Raw genomic sequence first — 20,991 nt, forward strand, 5'->3', positions numbered from 1 at the left:
CAATGAAAGATAAATGAACATAAAAATTGAATGAATATCAGTTTAAATCCAACTTACTTTCATTTTAAGTTTGGCAGAAATGCTGCAGAGCTCGATGAAATCATTAATTCCACAACAAAAATTCATTTCAAATTTTCAAGACGTCTCGATACAGCATGATTGAAACATTTGCAATTGAATTAGAAACTATGTCTGCATCTCTAATTTCTCTTCAGAGATGATTATGTCTGGTTATATTAACGAAGATCTTAAAATATCCAATTTGTAATAATGCTATTTCAATTAAACAGAATGATTTATCAGCATTTCATCTTAACTTAAGAAATCCACAACATTACTTTCCACATTTGCTACTAAAACACTTCCTAGGAATATGAATCAAAATATTATAACAATGAAAACAATGAAGAGAAGAGTTGTGAAAACATGAAAAGGTGAGTCAAGCCCCCTGGTTAAGAGTACTTCCACCCTTCATACAGTTTGAGTTATTGCAGCATCCATGAAAACCACAAGCATGTGTGTGTGTCAGTTCCAACAGAGGAAACCTCATGTGTTCAATAAATTCATCAGACATCTTCAGGGGGAAGTTAAGGACACAACAAGGATACAATAGCTTCCATCTGTCAGTAAATTTGCAAGCAATTCCTCAATTATGCCATTGATAAATCTGCTAAAGAAACACTGGAGTGTTACCAGTCCATCTTTCATTAGCAAAATATCTATCGATATTCCTTGTTCTATTTCTTTTAATTGATAAACTTAGTAATATCTTAACATAAAAGCCAATGTATGTCATTTGTTTTTATATTATCATACTGTGAGACTGAAGTCAGAAGGTATCAACATAAAACCGTATGGTTTTGCAGATACCTTCTGGAATTAACCCCCACATTATTTAAATGTGATAATTATAAAGTAGGATGGGAACTTGGGAAATGATGTTTGCTTTCCAACAATTATGAAAGAGATCTTTTTTTTTATTTCTGTGACACAATAAAATTTAAAAAAAAATTGAAGATAATTTAAGGTAAGCCAAAACAAAAGGAAAGAACTAACAACATTGAAACTAAGATGGAAGAGTGGATAAGCAATGAGGCAGCGGATCAATTAAATCCAATGTTGACAATAACATGGCCACAAATCCAAAGCTTCAAAAGAAACAGTCTACATATAAAAGATATGTCTAAGGAATAATTCGGTAATTATTGGGTGAAAATTGTCAAGTTAGAGAGCAGACAACTTATATGGATGCCGCCCACATCTGGTAGCCCAGCTAACTCATGAGTATTGCATGAATTCCTTTCAAAGGGTGACCCATTATCTAAAAAATGTTCTTACCTCAGCAAGATCAATTCCCTATAAATTTCTTTTGTTCACAAGCATCCAATGTATTTTAAGTGATTGTATAAACTCATGTTATCAGGTGTTTAAACTCTACTGCACTACTCCATTGATAGTTGTTTCTACCAAGCTCTTAACGCTACAAAACTATTTCCAGTACAGGTGAAAATAGTTTCCTGACATGCTTTCATGCCATTCAAATGATAATAATGTTGTTTTTTGTTGGATAATTTTACAGAATCCATTTTACTAAACAGCATTATTATTGCAGGAAATTTTCGTGTATAGAATGTAGGAATGGCATGAAGGACTGATTTTAAACTCTTAATGGACATATTAAGAATCAGTGTTCTTCCGGTTGGATGTATTACAAACTACGTAAAAAAAATACAGAAATGCATTTAACATCCACAAAGGTGTACTTTCATTTTCATTATCTGTATTTTCCCCCAATCTTACACCATTAGACGTCATGTGTTACAAATAATCACTTTAAGCTGATAAAATGTAACTAGTTTTATCTATGCATACATTTTCTTACAAATTCAATAAACTCTTATTATATTTCAATTGAGTAAAAGTTTTTTATTTTTTACACAAAATCAGGATTCGACACAATGCACTTTTAGTAAGAAACCTTCTGATATTTCAAATACAGAAATCATCTAGTAGAACTGATGATAAAATCCATGCCATTGCAGTGCTCCAGCCAGGTTTTGAACAAAGCAGGGTGCTAGGTCAGAAAGGGCACTTTTGATGCGCACTGAATGAGCCTATATCGGGCACTTGCAACGGTCAAGGTTTATTTCATTGTGTATGTGTTGTAAATGTTTCAATACTAATAGTTTGTTATTTCTACTTTAGTGTCAAAATTATCTATATATATATATATTATTTTTATACTTATTTCTCAAAACTGACTCTGTCAAACAAAAGGGCACAGCAGGGTGTAGCAAAAATGCAGCAGGGTGCTGGAAAAGGGCAGCGGGGTGCTATTAAGGCCTAGCTGGAGCACTGCATTGTTATTATATTCACTATGCAAAAATGAAAGTAAAATCACTAGAGCAAAGCAACTTTGACCCAGATAAGTATGATTGCCAAAGTGGCAAAAGCATGCTAATTAAATTTCACTTTAACAGTGATCAAACTATTATCAAATCACTCCATTGTATTTATCAGGTGTAAAGTCACCTTATGAATTTTTGGCACAAAGATGTGGCCTGTCAATTACTTGTCAAACAATAAGCTGAATTGACCACTATCATAGCTCTTTTATATCTGTTGCTCTTCAGCAGTGTTTCGATAAAACCCATTTGTTTCAATTTGGGATTTTACACACCAAGCAGTCATAAAACACAGACAAAAGCTTTGCAATTCCTCCAGAAAGTGTTTATTAAATATAATATGTTTATCATCTGCCAAGTAACCATCAGTGTGTTTTTCAACTTAGGAAATGTTGACAGGGCCCTTTGATACAAAGGGGAAAAATATTCAACTTGTTTTCATACCTTTTATCCAACAAACCCATCAACATATTCATAATATTTACATTTGATTGATGTTTAGAGGTCAATGTACATGTACGTAAAAAACATATATTATAAAAATAAGGGGATTTTTTTACCTATTCTATATATACTATTCAACGAGAGAAATGGGGCCGAAAAAAACAGTGTAAAACAGTGTCCATAAACCTTTTATATATACCTTTTCTTGACCATGACTAGCTTTACAATTAATTGGATGAGAGTATATTATCCGAAAAGAGACACCAGGTTAAGATTCTAGTATATATATTATTATGTTTTGACAGTTTCAAATAAAAAAATCCTTCAACTCATAATTACACATTGGATACTTTCTTTTTGTGCATGGTACTACTATAAAATAATAAAATGGTCATGCACCAGTCAATTGTAACCACGACCCCCCAGGTCCGGAAGTATACCGGGGATAGCTGGAGAAATGGGCCGTGATTTTACCTTTCAGATGGCCCTACAGTGCCGGGTGAATGAGGTGTTTTGTCTTCGCGCAAAATATACCAGGGAATGGGCCTTACCTAGGGTCCCTGGGTGCAGGGGGATTTGGTGGGGATTTTACCATCTCAGTTTGTCTCCGCAGGGTTTACAATTGACTGGTGCATTATATAGCTTGTTTTTGACATCTTATAGCAGTTATATGCTTTAACACAGAATCGCAATAAAAATGAATGGCACAAATGATGACAAAAAAATTGAATGGGAAGAATTTGCATATAAAAATCAGTTCACTTACTTCAAGTTATTGTACAATTATTTGGTCTAAAAAAAGTGCCATGGCTGATAAACCAATATTACATGATATGACTGATTTTTTAAAACCAGTAAGTGGTGCTTAAGGGAAATTAGTTATTTCATGTGATAATTTCCATACAATGATAAATTCCGACTCGAAATGGATGAAACTACTGACATTTCCACGATGATTGAGTCCAACTGATCTCAAGCCCAAGCTTGTTGTGCGGCTTTCCAACGATTTAGTCGATTATTATTGAAAAGTAAGCGACAGAAATAAAAACTACGAAAATATATTGGAAGTTTGATACAGTATGTTATTAACGCCACTTTCATTTCACAAATAGCACCATAAACTACCTTTTCCAACGCTGTTTCGGTTAGGTTTCCTTCGAAGGTGGCTGCCATATTTGTTGAGAGCTGAGTTTCGTATCTAACACAACAATGCAAAAAAAGTTTTAAATGATATCGCAAAAAAATATTCTACCTTGAAAAATAAAATGGTCTGACTTTCAATGAATTTATTTTGTTTAAAACATCAAACACATCATAAAAAAGAATTCGCAGAAATGCCGTACGGGTTACACTCAACTAAACATGTCATTAGTTCACTCAGCGGTTACTCCCCTTTACAAGAATATTTAGAATGATGTATGTATGTAATATGTTTTTCTTTAGACCTTGCGGTCAAGGATAACCCGTGAAAGTGAAAGATTATTTCCAATGGGGTTCTTTGTTTTTGCTGAAGAGACAGTGGTGGGATACAAGGAAGTCCGGGTGTTATACCCTAGCTCTTTTTCGAAGATACCCCTTGGTTTATTTACGTGCTTGGTGTAAAGCACCGATACACAGGGTACAACTTTCCTGGGTTAAACCAGTACTGAGAACACCACTTTTCCAAGCACTACCCTGCCGAGTGCCAGACAAGGGAGCTACTTGTACCAACTTTTAACGTCTTTCGGTATGATGCGGCCAGGGATCGAACCCACGACCTCCCGCTACGTAGGCGAACGCTTAACCACTAGGCCACGGAGACGGTCATGTGACCTGGGACCAATAACAATGGTACGTCTGTATTCACTCGATATTGCATCGCTGTAAATAATATGTGTACATTGATATCGATCTAATCATTGTTATTAGTGATCAAATCAACAGACGACAGCATAATTTGCATTCTGAGTTGTAATTTAACACTTAGTTTCTTCTCCCTTTAATCCAACTCCCAGATATGACCAACTGATTTCCTAACGGTTACGAATTGACTTACACAACGATTACGAATTGAACAAGATTGTGAGGTTACAAAATGACCAGATCACTCATATAATGTATATGCTTATAATAATTATTTGTTTTACGAATAATAATGATTAATTTTCCCCTTTTACAAAGTCTGTTACCTACATTCAGCACATATGAAGCATACATTAACAGAAAACTTTTCAAACTCCATATCATTTATCAAAAGGCATCATTGATAAAGGGATTTAGTTTATCTTCTGCCAAAGATAATTAAAATTTAAAAGATCTTGCCTTACACTGAATCAAAGTTGGACTTTTACAGCTATGCAGTAGTTTCATGGGAACATGCAATTCCTGACATAACTCCCCCTGCACTCCTTATACAGATTTAGTTTTTCTCCAGGAGCCACATTTTATATCAATCGTGGGCAAATTGATCACAATATTAAACTGAAATCATTTGTAAGGTTCAATATTGGTCTTAATGGTTGCTAAATCATGCTGTAATGGAAATCACGGTCATAATAAAGTTTGAAATTCAGAAGCATTTAAGGCTTATAAACTGTATTTGCCATAAACAGCTATGATTATCAATGTATAAACAAAACTAAACAAAGTTAAAAGCAGTTGTGTTAATTCAGTAATTTACTTTGAAATAATTTTTGGTGATAATTTGTATGTTTTCAAGTTCAATACTAGACACAAGACAAACAATTAAATGCTCTACTCCATATTTCAATTTTTAATGAATACAGCCACTGACGATAATCGATTCTGTGATTTTGCATTCAATAAATTGCAACGTTAACAATTATTTTTTAACTGTAATCATTTGACATTTTAACCCTACTGTTATTCTTCCCACATTTTTCCAAAAGCACATGATTGTCATTTGCTTGATTATTTTTATAGTACATCAAACTTCAGATTTCATAATTTTATTTTTTAAACAATCATATTGCTAACAACACAGGTAAAGAAAAATATCACTATACAGACAAACAAAGCACAGAAGAACAACACAGTTTAAAAGTACATAAAAACATCTAGCTTTAGTAAAGAAGACAGACATGTTACCACATTACAGTTACCGTACCCCAAATAATTCAATTAAGCAATCAAATAGCTTTGTTGCTGCAAGCATAATATCAGAATTATGTTTACAAAACTAACTGTACATTGAAATATTAAAATTAAGTTCTTGGAATACTTGTATTATTTTAAATAATTTGAAACTCTATTTTTTCTAATTTTGATTTGGTACAGAGTGAATAAAAATTAATATTGAACTGTGAAATATATTGTATAATTTATATAATTGCATTTTAAGCATAATAGAAGAAAAAAATAGAGATTTCATCTATAGACTAAATGTTTACGTACTTTACGAAAGTCAAATGCATCATCTGCAGAACACTGCTTTTTTCCATCTACAATATGGGCAACTTCCGACCAAACCACAATAATACAATCATTGTCCTAACAGAGGGCAGATTTATCCAGGCAAAAATTGTTACATTGACGATAACTTCAGTTCAGTAGCCGGTATGAAGATATGAAAATAGTTTTGAAATGAAATGACTGCCACGATTCAATAAATAAATAATGTTCTTTATAATGTATATGGTCATCAGTTTTGCCCGCTATCATCATCTTTATAAGTCTTAGAGAGGATGATTCTATCTCGGAGGAGCTTGAAGAGTGTGTAATAGTTGCAGAAGAGAACGAGGGCGATACAGATGATGTGGTTCCACTCGCTGCACTGTAACAGCACAAAGAACTGGTAACCAACCAGAAGCCATGTGAGGATCAACATCCAGTTTAAAACCCGCAGCGGCCGGTGGAACAGAAACTGCAAACAAAAGCAACAGGATCATAAATCTAGTTGTATTAATTTGGTAAATTATGTGTACATATCATGATGCTAAATACCCGGTAAGAAATTTAGCCCCAGTAATTTAAGACTGTGATTAATTAAATTATCTACTGAACCCAAGTTCATGTTGTATTATTGTGTCCATTGCTAACTTTAATATTTTTTTAACTGGTTAACAATTATGAATACTAATGTTTGGTTAACTCATATTGTATTCATTCATTTTCTTATTACAATTTAACCACTACCAGTAACTGACATTAATTCCGTCTGTTGTGATTTCAGTTTTTAATAATGAAATATATGTCAAAAATTTAAACAATTACCGTAACCTTAGAAAAATAATCATTGCATCAACTATAAATTCTTTAATGTATGAACAAACTGCTTTAAACAGAAATCAGAGCAGCATACATAAAAACGCCCATGCATGCTGTTTCCAGGCTCAGCTGTAACGTTGACCCCCTCAGCTTTAAACAGTCCACGCACATGTTTAACAAGAGCTCCCTGAGGCCAAACCTGAAGCTCCGACCACCTGAAATAAAGTCAGCAGACATGAGATCAGGGTCAGTATAAACTAACATCCTCAGACTCACAAAGCTCAATTTTAATTTTATTGTAAAAATGCTATTATGCAAAGATGGTAAAAATTATGTATCTGTTACACATTATTTGCCCAAAAATAAGGCACACATCTTTTGTCAAAATAAGTCATAGATATTTTGAAAAATTAAGAATTTAGTTTTCTGGGTCAAATCTCAGACTCAAGACACTAGTGAATATGGAACCAGTACTTCTTATACTCTCATTTTTTATATAAAATATAGAAAGTTCTTTATGAGATGAAATTCATTGCATACAATAAATTCTTATAGTTTAGGACATTTCATTAAGTATGATTGATATTCTTCCCTGTATACATGTGTACTACAATGAAAGCTTGATGCACTAAGTTACAAAATGCATTTGACATAAAACATTAACACCAAAAACGACAATTTTTCAATCAGAAAACAACCAGACATGACTTACGCATTATACGGGACATGCGCATGCCTGCCTTCGACCTTCTGCCAGCGTCCCAAGTGCTGTGAACAGCGGTGCATGAGGTCAAGATATCGTGGAGGCAGGAAGTGGGCACATAGCATCAGGAAGGCGCTCAGCCATGTGAGAAAAACATGCTGCCCCACCCACCACGTGTCATAGTACAGCGTGTTCTGAAGTGTACAGTGTCAAACTTGAGTCAAATTGCGTTAATATACAAACATTGGCGAGAAAAAAACTCAGTCATCATATGCACTGTACATGCACAAGGCTCAAACGTCAATTCTATTTCATTTCTTTTTTACTATTTGCCAGTTTCGCTGTTGTCATACAAGTTTAATTAAATGTACCATTTCCCCATGCAAATGGAATACTGTAAAAAAGGGACAATAAGTGTTCAAGTTAAACAGCTACTTCATATGCTAGAAAGAAAAGCCATCATAATCATAGACATGGTGGGGTGTTTCATAATAACTAGAAATGCATATAGAACTTAGTATGACAATAATATGCCAAGAATAACAATGATTGTTTAAGAAATTTAATCGCTATGTAACACAGTTTATTATGTGTTTTTTTCCAAAATTATCAATTAACATTTGCGGGTCTAAAATGCATAGAGAGACTAACAGAACCAAACAGATTGAAAGCCTAATAAATATTTATGAACAAAAGTACATGAACAAGAGAAGCAAAACATGTTGTTATAAGTATACTTCTTTTGTTAACATATTAAGAATGCTTAAAATTTACAACAGAAAAGCAAACAACACTCATATACATTACAGTATGGCCAGAGAAAAGATTTAATACAATTCAATATAATAAAGCAATATAATACAAAATTACAGCGAGGCCGCACATTACATATATACCTCTCAAAAAGTTGGTTAGTACATGGCAGACAATTACAGAAAATTCAAGGGTTATAACTCTGGTGTATTAAGTAAGGTCAATTAATGTCTTAAAATTGTTGTTTAATATTATTGTTCAAATCATATACAATGTCAATGTATTATTAAATTATTTATATATATTATTATTTGGAGATTTGTATATAGTTACAAGAATGGACAATTGTTAAAAAGAGTTTGTTAATTTTGTGCAATGCAAGGGCCACAACTTTTGACACTGCAGTGTTCACAGTAGTTTGGCCTTTAGCAAAATAGTTTGAGATGAAAGGAAATATAAAAAAACAGCTATAAATAAAACAGCAAAGATAATGTTTAAAATTTGGTGTTATACTACTGTTTGCAAAATTAATATACTTAATGAAAAGTGCTTGCCAATCAGTTAAACGAAGCATGCGCCTAAACATTTTGCACTGAACAGATGGTATTTTTTGTCTGTACCAGGCCTTTCTTATGAGTGAAACATAAAGCTACAATTGGAGCGTCATAAAAGCTACAATCATTCAATGCTTAAATAATATTTAAACACTAAGTTAATTTTGCAAACAGTACTATTTCTTTTTCAGTAAAAACATGAGCAAGATATCGTCTGTCTCTACCAGTAAATGCATATTACAGTAACAACTAGATGGATGTCATAGACACACCAATAATACAGAGCCTGCTAATGTCAGTTCTGTGAAAGATTGCGCTTTAACGTTGAAAAGGCATGCTAATTAAATATCTGAAAAATGATCCCTGAGTTGACCCTAACCTTTCATCTACAGACATGGTTCTTGTACCCAAGCATCATGTCTCATGGTGATTATTTATGTTAAGTTACGGTACAGCCTGGTCAGGCCAAAATACAAGGGATTTTGACCAATAACCCTTGGCCTGTGACCTTTAGACAAGGGTCTTTCATGTGATAGGGCTCTATGTAGCAGGCAGTCTTCCAAAATGATCATTGGGGCAAAGTTATTCTGAAATCCCCCGATGCATGGCCAAGTAACAGCCAGGACAAGCCAGTATACAAGGCATTTTGCCCAACGACCCTCGAGTGTGACCTTGACCTACAGACTTAGGTCTTGTATGTGACAAGCTGTCTTCTCATAGCTTACATTTGGGCCAGGTGCGTGCTAGCGGGCTGGACAATAAATATTCATTTAAAATCATTTCTTGATATAAAGATAAAAATGTTCAACTATGCATTATTTGGTTTCCATTGAGATAGAGATATTTTGCTGAAGTTTTATTAATAATAAATCTTGTCTTAAAAATGGGAGGACTTCATTTATATAATGGTGTAAGCAAAATTTGCTGGAGTCAACAAACACCTCTTTAACAAATGTAGTCCTAACAAAGTACTTTTGCACACAAAATTACCTGATTATAGACACTGTGGTTCTCTTTCCAGTTCTAATAAATCAGTAATAAAGACAAAAAAACATGCAATAATGTAGTATAAAAAGCGTTATAAAATATATTAACATTTCCAGCAGTATGTTCCGTGCTAAATCAAAGGTATAACCCAAACTAGTAGATAAAATGTTGTGAAAACACCCAAATATAGGAATGTATATGTCAAAATGATTTTACCCCCCCCCCCCTCCCCCCACAACAAAAAAATCATTCTCATTTTGTAAATTCCATAATTAATTTATGTTTTTCAATCCTGTTTCTTTATCAGTTTCAAAATGAAAGTAAATTAAGTCAGAAACCAGAAACAGTCTATCCTAAAGTTCTTTGTTGGAACAACTGCTTGTGGTTAATTAAGGATTGATGGCTGTGTTGACTTTAAACACAAGTATTTTTCTGACATTTCTCCTTCTGAAATATGACTGCTGAATAATTATGGTTAATCAATACGAATTTAATCTGCTACTGGAACAAAGCTTGTAACTCTTTCCCAGGGGTCATATTCAATATAATACTTATCCTTATGTAGGTTACACCTCTCAGTGATTCCATTCCATTCTATCTGTTAACAATGAGAACTACAGGGAAAGGCCCAGTAGTCCAAACTTTCAAAATAAACCCTGTTTAGATCTGAGCATACATGCCATATTTCTGAGAGGCTTCCCAGGGGATTTTAGTCTGAATTCCAGGGGATTTTGATTTTACACCAGGGGATTTTTACGCGACGAAAATTTGCGCAATATCTGCATTTATAATATAAGAATAAATACAGAAATACACTCAAATTCCAATTATTTTTTGACTTAGTTATCATGGTCCTTCATGGAATTTCAACCTTATAATATTATTAAAGCTTTTCACTGTCAACCTTAAGCAAGTTTTGAATTTTTTATTTTTTATTTTTTTAAATTCCAGGGGATATGGATCCCCCAGCGGGGGACCAGGGGATGGGTCGAAATTCTGGAGGATTTTTATCCCCGCCGGGGGATATGGCATGTATGCCTGAGATGGTTTTTAATATAGACCGAGGTATATATTACTTCACAATTGCACAATACCACATACATAAGTCAAGCTCATCATGCAAAAAGAGCAAACAAAACCACAATATTGCTCTTACCCAACATGTGTCACAGTTATTCTGTATGTGCTGACAAACGTTAGTACGCATATCAGTCAGTATTAACACATAATGCAATCACACATAAAACTAGCAAAATCATTCTTTTCTGTACAACATAATATCTTTGTCTTTGCACAAAAGGGCCGTGTCATTTATACTCGATGTTTTGAAAAAAGTGTGAATGAAAGAGCATGAACATGCTACCTCATGCAAAGCTTTTATGAACTAAATTATTCAGAATATGCAACAGTCAGGTGTTTATCTTATCGTACAGTGTATCTGTCTGCTTTAAACACATATCATTAGTTTTCTGTATGTCTTCAGCTTTATTTATGATATATTTTACAACTGCTTCAGTTAAGTATTCAGTTTGTCTGTTTGCACAGTGGTAAGCACATTTGCTGCTCAACAGGGGTCCCAGGTTCAATTCCCATCCTGGGCGTATGTGAGTTTGGTTGGAAGTCATCAAGCCGGACAAGTGGGTTTTCTCAAGGCATTCCAGTTACCTCCACAACACAAGATCACATTGTGTCAACGAGAGTGATATGCATAACTTAAATAATATAACTTTCTTCACAACTGTTGTAAAATAAATAAAGTTTAATTCATTCTGGTTTATACTAATCTCATGTTTATACAGTTATGTACTGATGATGCAGGATCGTAAAATAAAGACAATATTGAATTGAATATATTAAGGATATTATTATCATAATGGAACAGACGCTTACCTGGGCAAAACAAAGGGGAACAAACGTCATGTAGTAAGAAGTGAGCATGGAGTTGAAGAGGATCTGTTTGACCCTGTTGTTGAAATCGACCTTGAGATTTTCGACCTCGTCACGTATCACCTCAGGAGACATGACACAATTGTGGTACAGCACTTGCTCCCGATCAACTCCGGGCTTGTGCTTGGGTGAATATTTCTCGGCTACAGAAGAAGGCCAGTTTAAGGACTTCAAATAAAGAGGCTTAACTGTTGGTCCAAACAGGAATATATAAGTGACTATCCTGCAAAAAGAAAGCAAGAAATAATAACTAGACCATTTTAATATTCATTTAGAAAATTCATAGTATTCATTATGAAACATTTCCAAAAAAATTCTCAGACCAAGGTGAATACAGTACTGAGTGCAATATCAGTACCAGAAATATATAATATTTTATAAATTATACATAATATAATGCTTTATCCTTTTCGAGCCATAAGCCAAGTGGTCAACCTATAACAAAAACATCCTTTAATTGACAATCATTGATTTACAATTCTGATATAATAAGTGATGCACGTACGGACAGCACAGGAAGAGGCAGTAAAGAAGTGAGTGATTTCTGAGTACGTGGAACACTGTGAAGAAGAGACTGATGACTGCCAGCGAGACCAGCGTCACCTTGCACGCTTGAACCAGCATGTACAGCAACCCCCGACCTGACCGAGGTCCATATATCTGCAAGTGACAAAAATAACATACAGTCATTTTTTATAATTCAAAATAATACATTCAATCATAGTTTCACATATATGCAACCAGACTTATTGATATCAAAACCAAATATAATGAATTGTATATATTTAACAAACTTCTCCTCTTTTTTTTTTAATTTCATAATGTTTCAGAGCTAAAGAAACCAATATTTTGTATTTGTAGTAAAACTTCTTTTTTTCCTTTTAAGATACAAAAAATAATTAAGAATTGGTTCGTAGAAAAATTCACATATTAGTCAACCTTTATGTTTACCTCTTGCACAAAACACCACAGTAATCTTCTACTCATCAGCACACACAGAAATGCCACCAGATAGGGATCAATCAGGTAGAAATTCTGAAACAATACACCAGGTTAAAAAACACTAACAATATTTAGCTGTCAAAAAACTGATTTACTTGTAATACTTATTTAAACAGAAAATTTATAAAAAAAACTCAATTAATATTTCGAACATCCTTTAAATGCAAAATGAGAGGATAATAATAGTTTTATTTGGAAGTTATTGAAAATATATAGTAATAGCTTATGATCATCTGTATGTTGTCAACTTGTGCCAATGACATCCAACAATAAAAAAATACTGACTTGGCTTAATTTAAAGTAACAATTTTCTCAACATGTTCATACTTACCAAGGCATAGTTAGCATGTGAGTTTGGGAGCCACCAGACAGTCTTATACAAGTTAATGTACTGCAGGCACATTACAATAAATCCAAACACATAAAGCATAGCCTCAAATGAGATGTTCGTGTCTCCTTGGATTTCTGGAATATGGGCATGTTTTGGTAGGACTGCCATCGTGGCCAGAGGAATTAAGTTTGCGTCCCGATCGTCACTGTGTCTGAAAATGTTTATTTCAGTCTGCATTTTTTTTGGATTCCATAATTTGAACTCACAATCTTATGACTTTTAGGTCCAAAAACAATTTGGGATTCTGATTTTCAAAGATTGTGAATAAAATTATTTAAATTTGTGATGTGTGCCAATAAAAAGTCAGAATAATTCACAATCTTATTTGTTCTCATATTTAAGGCAGATTAAAACCATCGCAGTGTTATACTTTTAGGCAAATCAGTATTGTGTTGTAATGTGTATTCAGGTATGATCTCAGTGAGAAAACTTTTAAGGAGCATTGGTGGCAATTGCCGAAAGGAATGCATGTTAGACTCCAGATCTGAGGGTGCCAATTATGATCCCTTTTAAAAAATATAAAAATATATATATAATGATCTTTTTCAAGTTATACTCTTAGAAATTTATTGAAATGTCATTTTATCAATTTTAGTTATTTTTGTGTTAATTTTTAAACAATATCAATGGACTGAAGGGCCATATTTAGTTGTGTTTTTTTAAACAATATCTAAGGACTGAAGAGCCATATATATGTTAGTGACCAAGCTATGTGACGATCGACTGTGGTTCACATATGCGCCGTCCAAAAGAACTATGCATTTGCTGTATTTTTTCAGCATACCAAAAGAATGTGCATTCACACGCAGCTTATTTGAATAGTTGTTACCAGGCAGGAGCTAAACGATATATAGCATATGCCTGAGGGTGACACATATGTCAACTTGAACAGTCTTTTAAGTACAACCAGTTTGTTGTTACATATAAGTTTTTTGTGCAAATTCAGTGTTCATACAATAGACTCTCTCACACTACACCATACTGTGGTGGAGTCTATTGTTTGATCACTGAATTACAATTCTTAGAATTACTTGTTTCCACATTTTAGTCTTGTATAGCTACATGTATCAGGTACACATTCATATATTGCAAAGTTAATTATGTTTTGTGGATGGAATGATGAATAATTAATTCGATCATAGTTACAAATCATTTATAGTCAATAACATTTTATTTCTAAAATTCGAGCCACTCTGTCCGGAATAATATCATGTTCATAGTTTCCATTTTCTTACCCAGCACATAGTGATTTGTGCGGTCCTGGCTGAAAGGTGGGACCAGTTTGTAGCCTTGACAATATTCGCCTTCCAGCTGGCATATTACCATTGAGTTAACCCCATAAATTTCATTAAAATGTGTTAGAAATTAATTATTTTCCTCGGAGTAGATTTTTATCTTAACGCCGCTGACCTGTCCGGTGTCAGTGTGCTTTCGCACTCGTGCGATAGAACCCGAAAGAAACCGAACAAACATGACAGAAGAAAACGATGATATATTTCATACAATCACAATGTCTGAAGAGATGTATGACATGTTTAATCACACCATTTCCAGCTTGTCTAAAAATCATGTTTGCCTTGTCAGTTGATCATTTCCTTCTGAATAATGACACAAATTTATTAACATACTGTATCTATATAGACTTCAATCAAGTAAGATAAGTCTGTTTTACATAAAATGCAAATTATGGCCCTTTATTATTGAACTTGAAAACTCTGGTTTTGCATGTAAAATACTGTTCTTAATGGTGCTGTTGATACTGATCTCTTCTTATAAACCTGTGCCTCTTGCTAGAACTCTGATCACCATGTGTTAATACTTGAAAAGAATTACGGAGACTTCGTACCAATTCAATTTCGTACCAGGAGACTTCGTACCATTCGGCTGGAGAGATCGTACCGGATATATATATTGTATAGTTATATAAGTTTTTGATAATTTTTGTGTTTAGAAATGTATAGACAATTGAGAGAATAGATATATATATATAAATACGAAATATAGTATGCTAGTTCAAGTTCTGAACAATGTTTGTATTTTGGTAATTGTTTGAATGGTTCATTTAGTGAAAACAAAATAAACTTTAAATATCCGGGAGTGGGAATGAAGGTGAATGCTAAAGCAAAGCAGGTCGCTAGAGAGTGTCTCCACCTACCCGCCTCCAAGATCGTCGAGGACGCCATGGTCGAGTTCATGCAAACGGATGGACCAAACCCTCCCAATCCTGAGAACGTCGCCCAGGCAGCCAACCTCCATCGCCAGAAACTACGACCGGCAGAACCGAAAGATGACGAGCTCTCATTTGCGTTAAATAAGGAATTCATCAACGCCGATGAATTCCTAGTAGATGATGTCCGTGTAGGAGAGCAGCATTATCTACTCTTCACCACACAGACACAGCTCCAGCATCTCTGTGTGGCACGTCACTGGTTTATGGATGGCACATTTAAAGTTGTGCGTCGTCCATTTTTCCAGTTGATGTTGATCCACTCTTTTGTTCGAAGCAGGGAGAACGTTAAGCAGGTCCCCCTCCTGTTTGTCCTCATGACACGGAGGACAAAACAGGACTACGTAGCTGTCTTACGTGCGGTGAGGGAATGGCTTGGTGATCCAATTGTTGAGTGGTTCATGCTAGATTTTGAAGCTGCGGCATGGCAAGCAGTCCGGGAAGTAGTTCCCAACACTGTTGTGAAGGGCTTCAGCTTCCACTGGTCTCAGTGGGTATACCGGAAGGTGACACGTCTGGGACTGGCACCAGCCTATACTCAGAAGGGAGGAGTATATCACTTTGTCAGGAAGCTGCTAGCTCTTCCCTACCTACCCGCCAAGCATGTGAGGCCTGCCTTCCTTACACTAAGGGAGCCGGCTGTGAAGTCGGAGAGTGAGCGTATATTGGACCTGGTAGACTACATCGGAAAAACATGGGTAGAAGGCACGCTATGGCGCCCAGAAAATTGGTCTGTCTACATGGAGACAGTTAGAACAAACAATGATGTGGAATGATGGCACCGCCGCCTTAACACTAGAGCTGGAGGAGCACAGCTCCCCTTCTACGTTCTTGTACCTCTCCTGTATGGAGAGGCCCAGTACATGGACATCCAGGCACGGCTGGTCTCAGCCAACATCTTACAACGCCTGCACAGGAAGAAATACAGGTCAACTCACGAGAAACTACATCAAGCCTGCCACATCATCAGACTAGGACCCATAGCAACATCAGCGGAGAATTACAACGAGGATGAATAACATGTGAATGAAACCATAAGTGACTGTGCTACTGAGTATCGTGTTTTAATGTGCTAAATCAATGTAGTGATATTCATTGTTTAATGATTTAAAATCCATTAGTTTATGTTCTTATTTCTATTCGTTATTGTTTTTTGTAATGTGATGTCTGTTTGTATTCATGATCATTTGCCGTTTTAACTTCTTGTGTGCTTATGTAAATAAGATAATAAATCATCCATCTATCTATGTATCTAAGTTTTGTATTTGCATTTCATTATTGTATATGTAATGTGCTGTTTTAATGTTTGGTTTGTATGATTATTTGTGCTATAATTTGAAAATTTTCCATGAACTTGAATAAATCTACATAATCGTATAACACTTGTTATACCTGTTTTTCACACCATTCTTAAGCTCAAGTATCCCAATTGTCTCCTTTAACGACCATGTTAGCACCTAATTAGCACCTACTTATCGCCTTAGAAAACCCTTATATATAGTGCATATGTGGTACGATGTCTCCAAGAGTGGTACGATATTGAAGTGGTACGAAGTCTCCGACATTCCTTGAAAAGGCAGAACTTGACTGGTAGTCATGGCGAGTGTTCAGGAACAGATGGTGACAATACACATTTCACCACTAGTGGCCGTGACAATACATGGAAGAAAATAATTGTTGAGTTGAAATACTGTACAGTTTTGATTAAGCATTTACAACTGTTACAGTTGAACTGTAAGGACACATGGAGAACTCCAACATGCCGAAGCAGGGGTTTTTAAAAGAAAATATTTTAAATTTACAGTGCTAGCTTAATATCAAATTCAATTGACTAGGTATATTCTTCAATATTACGTCTCTTTATTTCAGTAGCCAGGCCGAGGGGTATAAGGAGGGTGTGGAGGTCGGTTCCCGGCAGGGAGAACTAGAGGGGAACCGACTGGGCTGGGAGAAAGGGGCTGCCATTGGGTCAGAGGTACATGTCATCAGACGTTACTCTAATTTTCAATATGGATATTCACCTGTTAAAGCAGGATACCTGTGGATGCATGTTGGAAACATAAGATGCAACAAATCTTACAGAAGTTAAATGTTTCTGAATGAATATCATTTTTTCCCTATTTTAGGTTGGATTTTATGCTGGGTTTGCTCAGTCACTGTTGGAAGAAATGAAGAAAGGAGAGGATTCTAAACCAAGGTATGAAGCAGTTAGATTGATAGGACAGGTAAATGTTATGACAGTTCTGCTCAGGAACATTAAAAAAGGAAATTTGTTAAATTCAGAAATCTACCAATCCTGTTGTACACATATTAGTAAAAGTCATTAACAGAATTGTAATACTGGATTACATGATACAAGAAGGGTCATGCTATAATGTCACTTTTCTCTAAAAATTTTTATGTTAATGATGTATACAAGTCATACATACTTTTAAAAAAATTGCAATTTGCGAGTTTGTTTTCCCATGCTAAATTTTACAGTTGAAATCTCTGTTTAAGATTAAAACTGTTGATCATGACAACAAGGGCTTGCACATTTTAAAGAAGCATCCTTTATGTATGGTACTATAATAAATTCAATTTTCAAGCACAAGCCAAATTCTTTTCTGCTTGGTTTATACTTATTTTTTTCAGCTCGATTGTAACGATAGCTGGGTGAGAGATACACACCTATTCCACTAGACCAGTTTCACCCCTACCTGTCCATTCTCACTTCATGCCGTATTGATCACTGCTTATTAGCTCAACAGCTGGGTGAAAATACCAAGTAGCAGATGTTTACCTCAAATTGGAATGTCAGAGTGAATGAATTTTTAAATATATTAAATGTTATTGATACACATGTTTCCTACCATCATCATTCCAGGGTTATATCAGCTCTAGAGAAGATGTTGACAGTATCCAAGGAGTTTCCCCTCACTGACCCACAGAATCCCGACCTTCAGGTTCAACTTGAAGCTGTACGAACCAAATTCAAGCAGGTAGCCAGCACTGCAGTCTTGTAGAAACTTGTGACAAAACAACATTGAGAGGTCTATAGTCACTAGTCTTTATGAAGGCATTGTAGTTTTACGAAGGCATTGTAGGCCTGTGCCTACAATATTTTTTGGAAAATGTGTTACTTTTAATTTTAAAAATAACAAATGCTCCTAAACACATTCGAAAATAAAACAATTATCAAGTTAACACAGGTTATTACATGTTGCATCTAATTCTTGGGAAATTAATGGCAATGTTAATTACACTTCATTCTCAAAATTATTTCAGTTTGAATAGCACTGAATTTAATTGCTATTGAACAGTGTATGTATCATATACTCCAAACAGATACCCCAAGAGTTTCACATTTTTCAAAAGGTAAAGAATGGTCAAATATGGATAAACATTATAACCGATGGATACTTAAAATATAATTATGACATCCTGGGGACTTGTTGTTGGGTATGAAGCTGATAGTCCTGTTAATCCAATGATGATATGCTTCAGGTCTGTTCATTGTTGGGTATGAAACCAGAGGTGCCGAGGGTCCCAGAGGTGAGGGGGGTGTCTTTTTGAGGTGAGGCAACTCCATGAGTTGTAGTGGGTTGCTGAGACACAGACCCGTGAACCAAGGGTAAAAAAATTTACTTGCAGATTTACATTTCTCCTACTCAATTATCTGCTTTTATAATGAAATCCTTACATTCCCAAATTGTTGGGGCAAAAACAATTCCTCTTCTTCACTCTTGATTTGTATTTGAGATATTTGTTCAGATATTTTGTGTCTGTTATTTTTTGCTTATTGTTGTATTTACGATGCAATTGCATCTGCCAGTCTACATAAACAAATTAGCATTGTACATGTATATTGTGTTTAATGATCTTTTTTTCTTTGTAGGAAGGTTTGACAGAATGGGAGGTCTTAGGCATAGGATTCACCACAAGATTATTGTACCAAAATTGGTGTCCTGCAAGTACCAAGCACAGCTATAAACAGCTGTTAATCTAACAATGGGAAAACAGCCCCCTCTGTTCCAGAAGTTTACCGGTGTTTGCACCTTGTGGAACAATCAAACATTACTGTATAAGACATTAATATTTCCCATCACAGAAAAACACAGGCAAGGAATACCAAGATTACAAGTGATGACAGGAAACTACTTTGTTCACAGGCAGAAGGATCATAACTGTAAAAAACATTGTGTTTGTCTTAAGTGTTCTTCATGTACAAAGAATGTTTTTCAACACATCATTTTATCTTAGAGAAATAAACCACACCTACACTTTTAAACTTCTGAAAGAAGAATTGTAGCCTTTAATGTACCCCCTGTTTGGAGCACCCAACATAGTCAAACTAAAGATAATACCAAGTTTTAATGTAAACCGAGCAAAACTCGCAGTCAATTTAGATCTTTGTCCGATCTTTATACCCAATCACCGAGTAACCAAACTGTATTTTAATGTGAAACGTGCATTACTCTAGTGTAACCGATTTCCTTGATCATGATTAAACTTGACATTATGTCTACAGACACAGTCACCAAGTTGCAAAATGATTGGATAATAAATACTGTCATTGTCTGCGCAAAATATAAACCTTTTAATTTTTAAGGTGAATAGGGCATAAATCTCCAGCATCTTGGGCAATGTATTCAGACATTGCACTTGACCAAGACAGCATGCACAGAAACATGGTGGACAACTTTCATCCTGTTTGGGTAAGAAACACAAGCACAAGTTATTAACCTACTTCTGGAGTTACCCCACAATGGAACTTGACCAAGACATTATGCCCACAAACACTGTCATCAAGTCGAATCTTTATTGGGTCATAAAACTAAAGTTATTGTCTGCATAAGGTTTTGCCGATGCCAAAAGTAAAACCTGTATGTCAATTTTTCAGGCGACACATAAAACAACTTGCAATCTTATAAAATAGTTTGAATCTTTATCCGATTCAATTTTTAGCTTAACAATGTAATTTTGCAAACTTTCTTATACTCTTCAGAAACAGAGAAGGACCACAAGTTTAAACCCATAAAAAAAATTAGATGTTTAAACCCATAAAAAAAGATAGACGACAGTGATCTATTTTTTTCTTTTTGCATAAACGAATTCAACAGGTATACCCCACAATATACAGTAAATTAAGAAGGTTCTTGTTTCAGACTACGGTATTGTCAATTCTTACATGTTGATTTTTATTAGCATTGATTTTTTAATAAAAATTTCATCTGAAGTGTTTTAGACTAAAAATTCCTGTTCAAGACTTTAACCAGTGGATGAAATGGATCAAGTCGTTGGGAGGTTTATGACTTGACGTTACGGCGGACGTCAGTATAACAAGCAAATTCGTTGAATTGATATCCCCCGCCTGACTGGGCTAAGTCAAG

General features: G+C 34.9%; 3 protein-coding genes across 7 annotated transcripts in view; 1 reads left to right on the plus strand and 2 right to left on the minus strand.

Moving 5' to 3' along the window:
* The window catches only part of LOC128239036 (alpha-taxilin-like), a 32,345-nt gene extending 28,287 nt beyond the window's left edge, over positions 1–4,058 (minus strand). The window contains exon 1 of the mRNA XM_052955463.1: positions 3,975–4,058. Coding sequence (XP_052811423.1) covers positions 3,975–4,022 — 48 coding nt within the window. The 5' untranslated portion in view covers positions 4,023–4,058. The remainder of the gene's footprint in view (positions 1–3,974) is intronic.
* A 1,723-nt stretch (positions 4,059–5,781) lies between these two features.
* Positions 5,782–14,827, minus strand: LOC128239140 (transmembrane protein 39A-B-like). Of its 4 annotated transcripts, none has more exons than XM_052955630.1 (9): positions 14,628–14,827; positions 13,333–13,543; positions 12,951–13,034; positions 12,505–12,659; positions 11,943–12,222; positions 10,056–10,088; positions 7,768–7,952; positions 7,150–7,270; positions 5,782–6,711 (listed from the first exon to the last, which is right to left on the minus strand). In XM_052955630.1, the coding sequence occupies exons 1-9, from the start codon at positions 14,708–14,710 to the stop codon at positions 6,490–6,492; spliced, it is 1,374 nt and encodes a 457-aa protein (XP_052811590.1). In that variant the 5' UTR covers positions 14,711–14,827; the 3' UTR covers positions 5,782–6,489. The 4 variants fall into 4 exon arrangements, with proteins under 4 accessions (XP_052811590.1, XP_052811592.1, XP_052811591.1 ...); XM_052955632.1 differs by lacking the exon at positions 10,056–10,088 and adding an exon at positions 11,209–11,229; XM_052955631.1 differs by lacking the exon at positions 10,056–10,088 and adding an exon at positions 11,209–11,238.
* On the plus strand, positions 14,826–19,889 carry LOC128239142 (protein LTO1 homolog). Of its 2 annotated transcripts, none has more exons than XM_052955634.1 (6): positions 14,826–14,916; positions 17,489–17,594; positions 17,746–17,816; positions 18,486–18,600; positions 19,106–19,232; positions 19,497–19,889. In XM_052955634.1, exons 1-5 carry the CDS (start codon positions 14,864–14,866, stop codon positions 19,172–19,174), a joined length of 414 nt encoding a protein of 137 aa, XP_052811594.1. In that variant the 5' UTR covers positions 14,826–14,863; the 3' UTR covers positions 19,175–19,232; positions 19,497–19,889. The 2 variants fall into 2 exon arrangements, with proteins under 2 accessions (XP_052811594.1, XP_052811596.1); XM_052955636.1 differs by having other exon boundaries at positions 19,501–19,889.
* The last annotated feature ends 1,102 nt before the right edge of the window (positions 19,890–20,991 follow it).

Source organism: Mya arenaria, chromosome 6, assembly GCF_026914265.1.
Source record: "Mya arenaria isolate MELC-2E11 chromosome 6, ASM2691426v1".
Lineage (NCBI taxonomy): Eukaryota > Metazoa > Mollusca > Bivalvia > Myida > Myidae > Mya > Mya arenaria.

Bases quoted from the DNA above. Each gene is read 5' to 3' on its own strand.
- LOC128239140 (XM_052955630.1), bottom strand. From the start codon at position 14,710: ATGCCAGCTGGAAGGCGAATATTGTCAAGGCTACAAACTGGTCCCACC. The intron at 12,223-12,504 runs GTACGTGCATCA...TTCTTTTTGCAG, and splicing joins TGCCTCTTCCTGTGCTGTCC to GATAGTCACTTATATATTCC. The intron at 6,712-7,149 runs GTATGCTGCTCT...TTTTGTTTGCAG, and splicing joins GCATGCATGGGCGTTTTTAT to TTTCTGTTCCACCGGCCGCT.
- LOC128239142 (XM_052955634.1), top strand. From the start codon at position 14,864: ATGACAGAAGAAAACGATGATATATTTCATACAATCACAATGTCTGAA. The intron at 17,817-18,485 runs GTATGAAGCAGT...TCATCATTCCAG, and splicing joins GGAGAGGATTCTAAACCAAG to GGTTATATCAGCTCTAGAGA. The intron at 18,601-19,105 runs GTAGCCAGCACT...GATATGCTTCAG, and splicing joins TACGAACCAAATTCAAGCAG to GTCTGTTCATTGTTGGGTAT.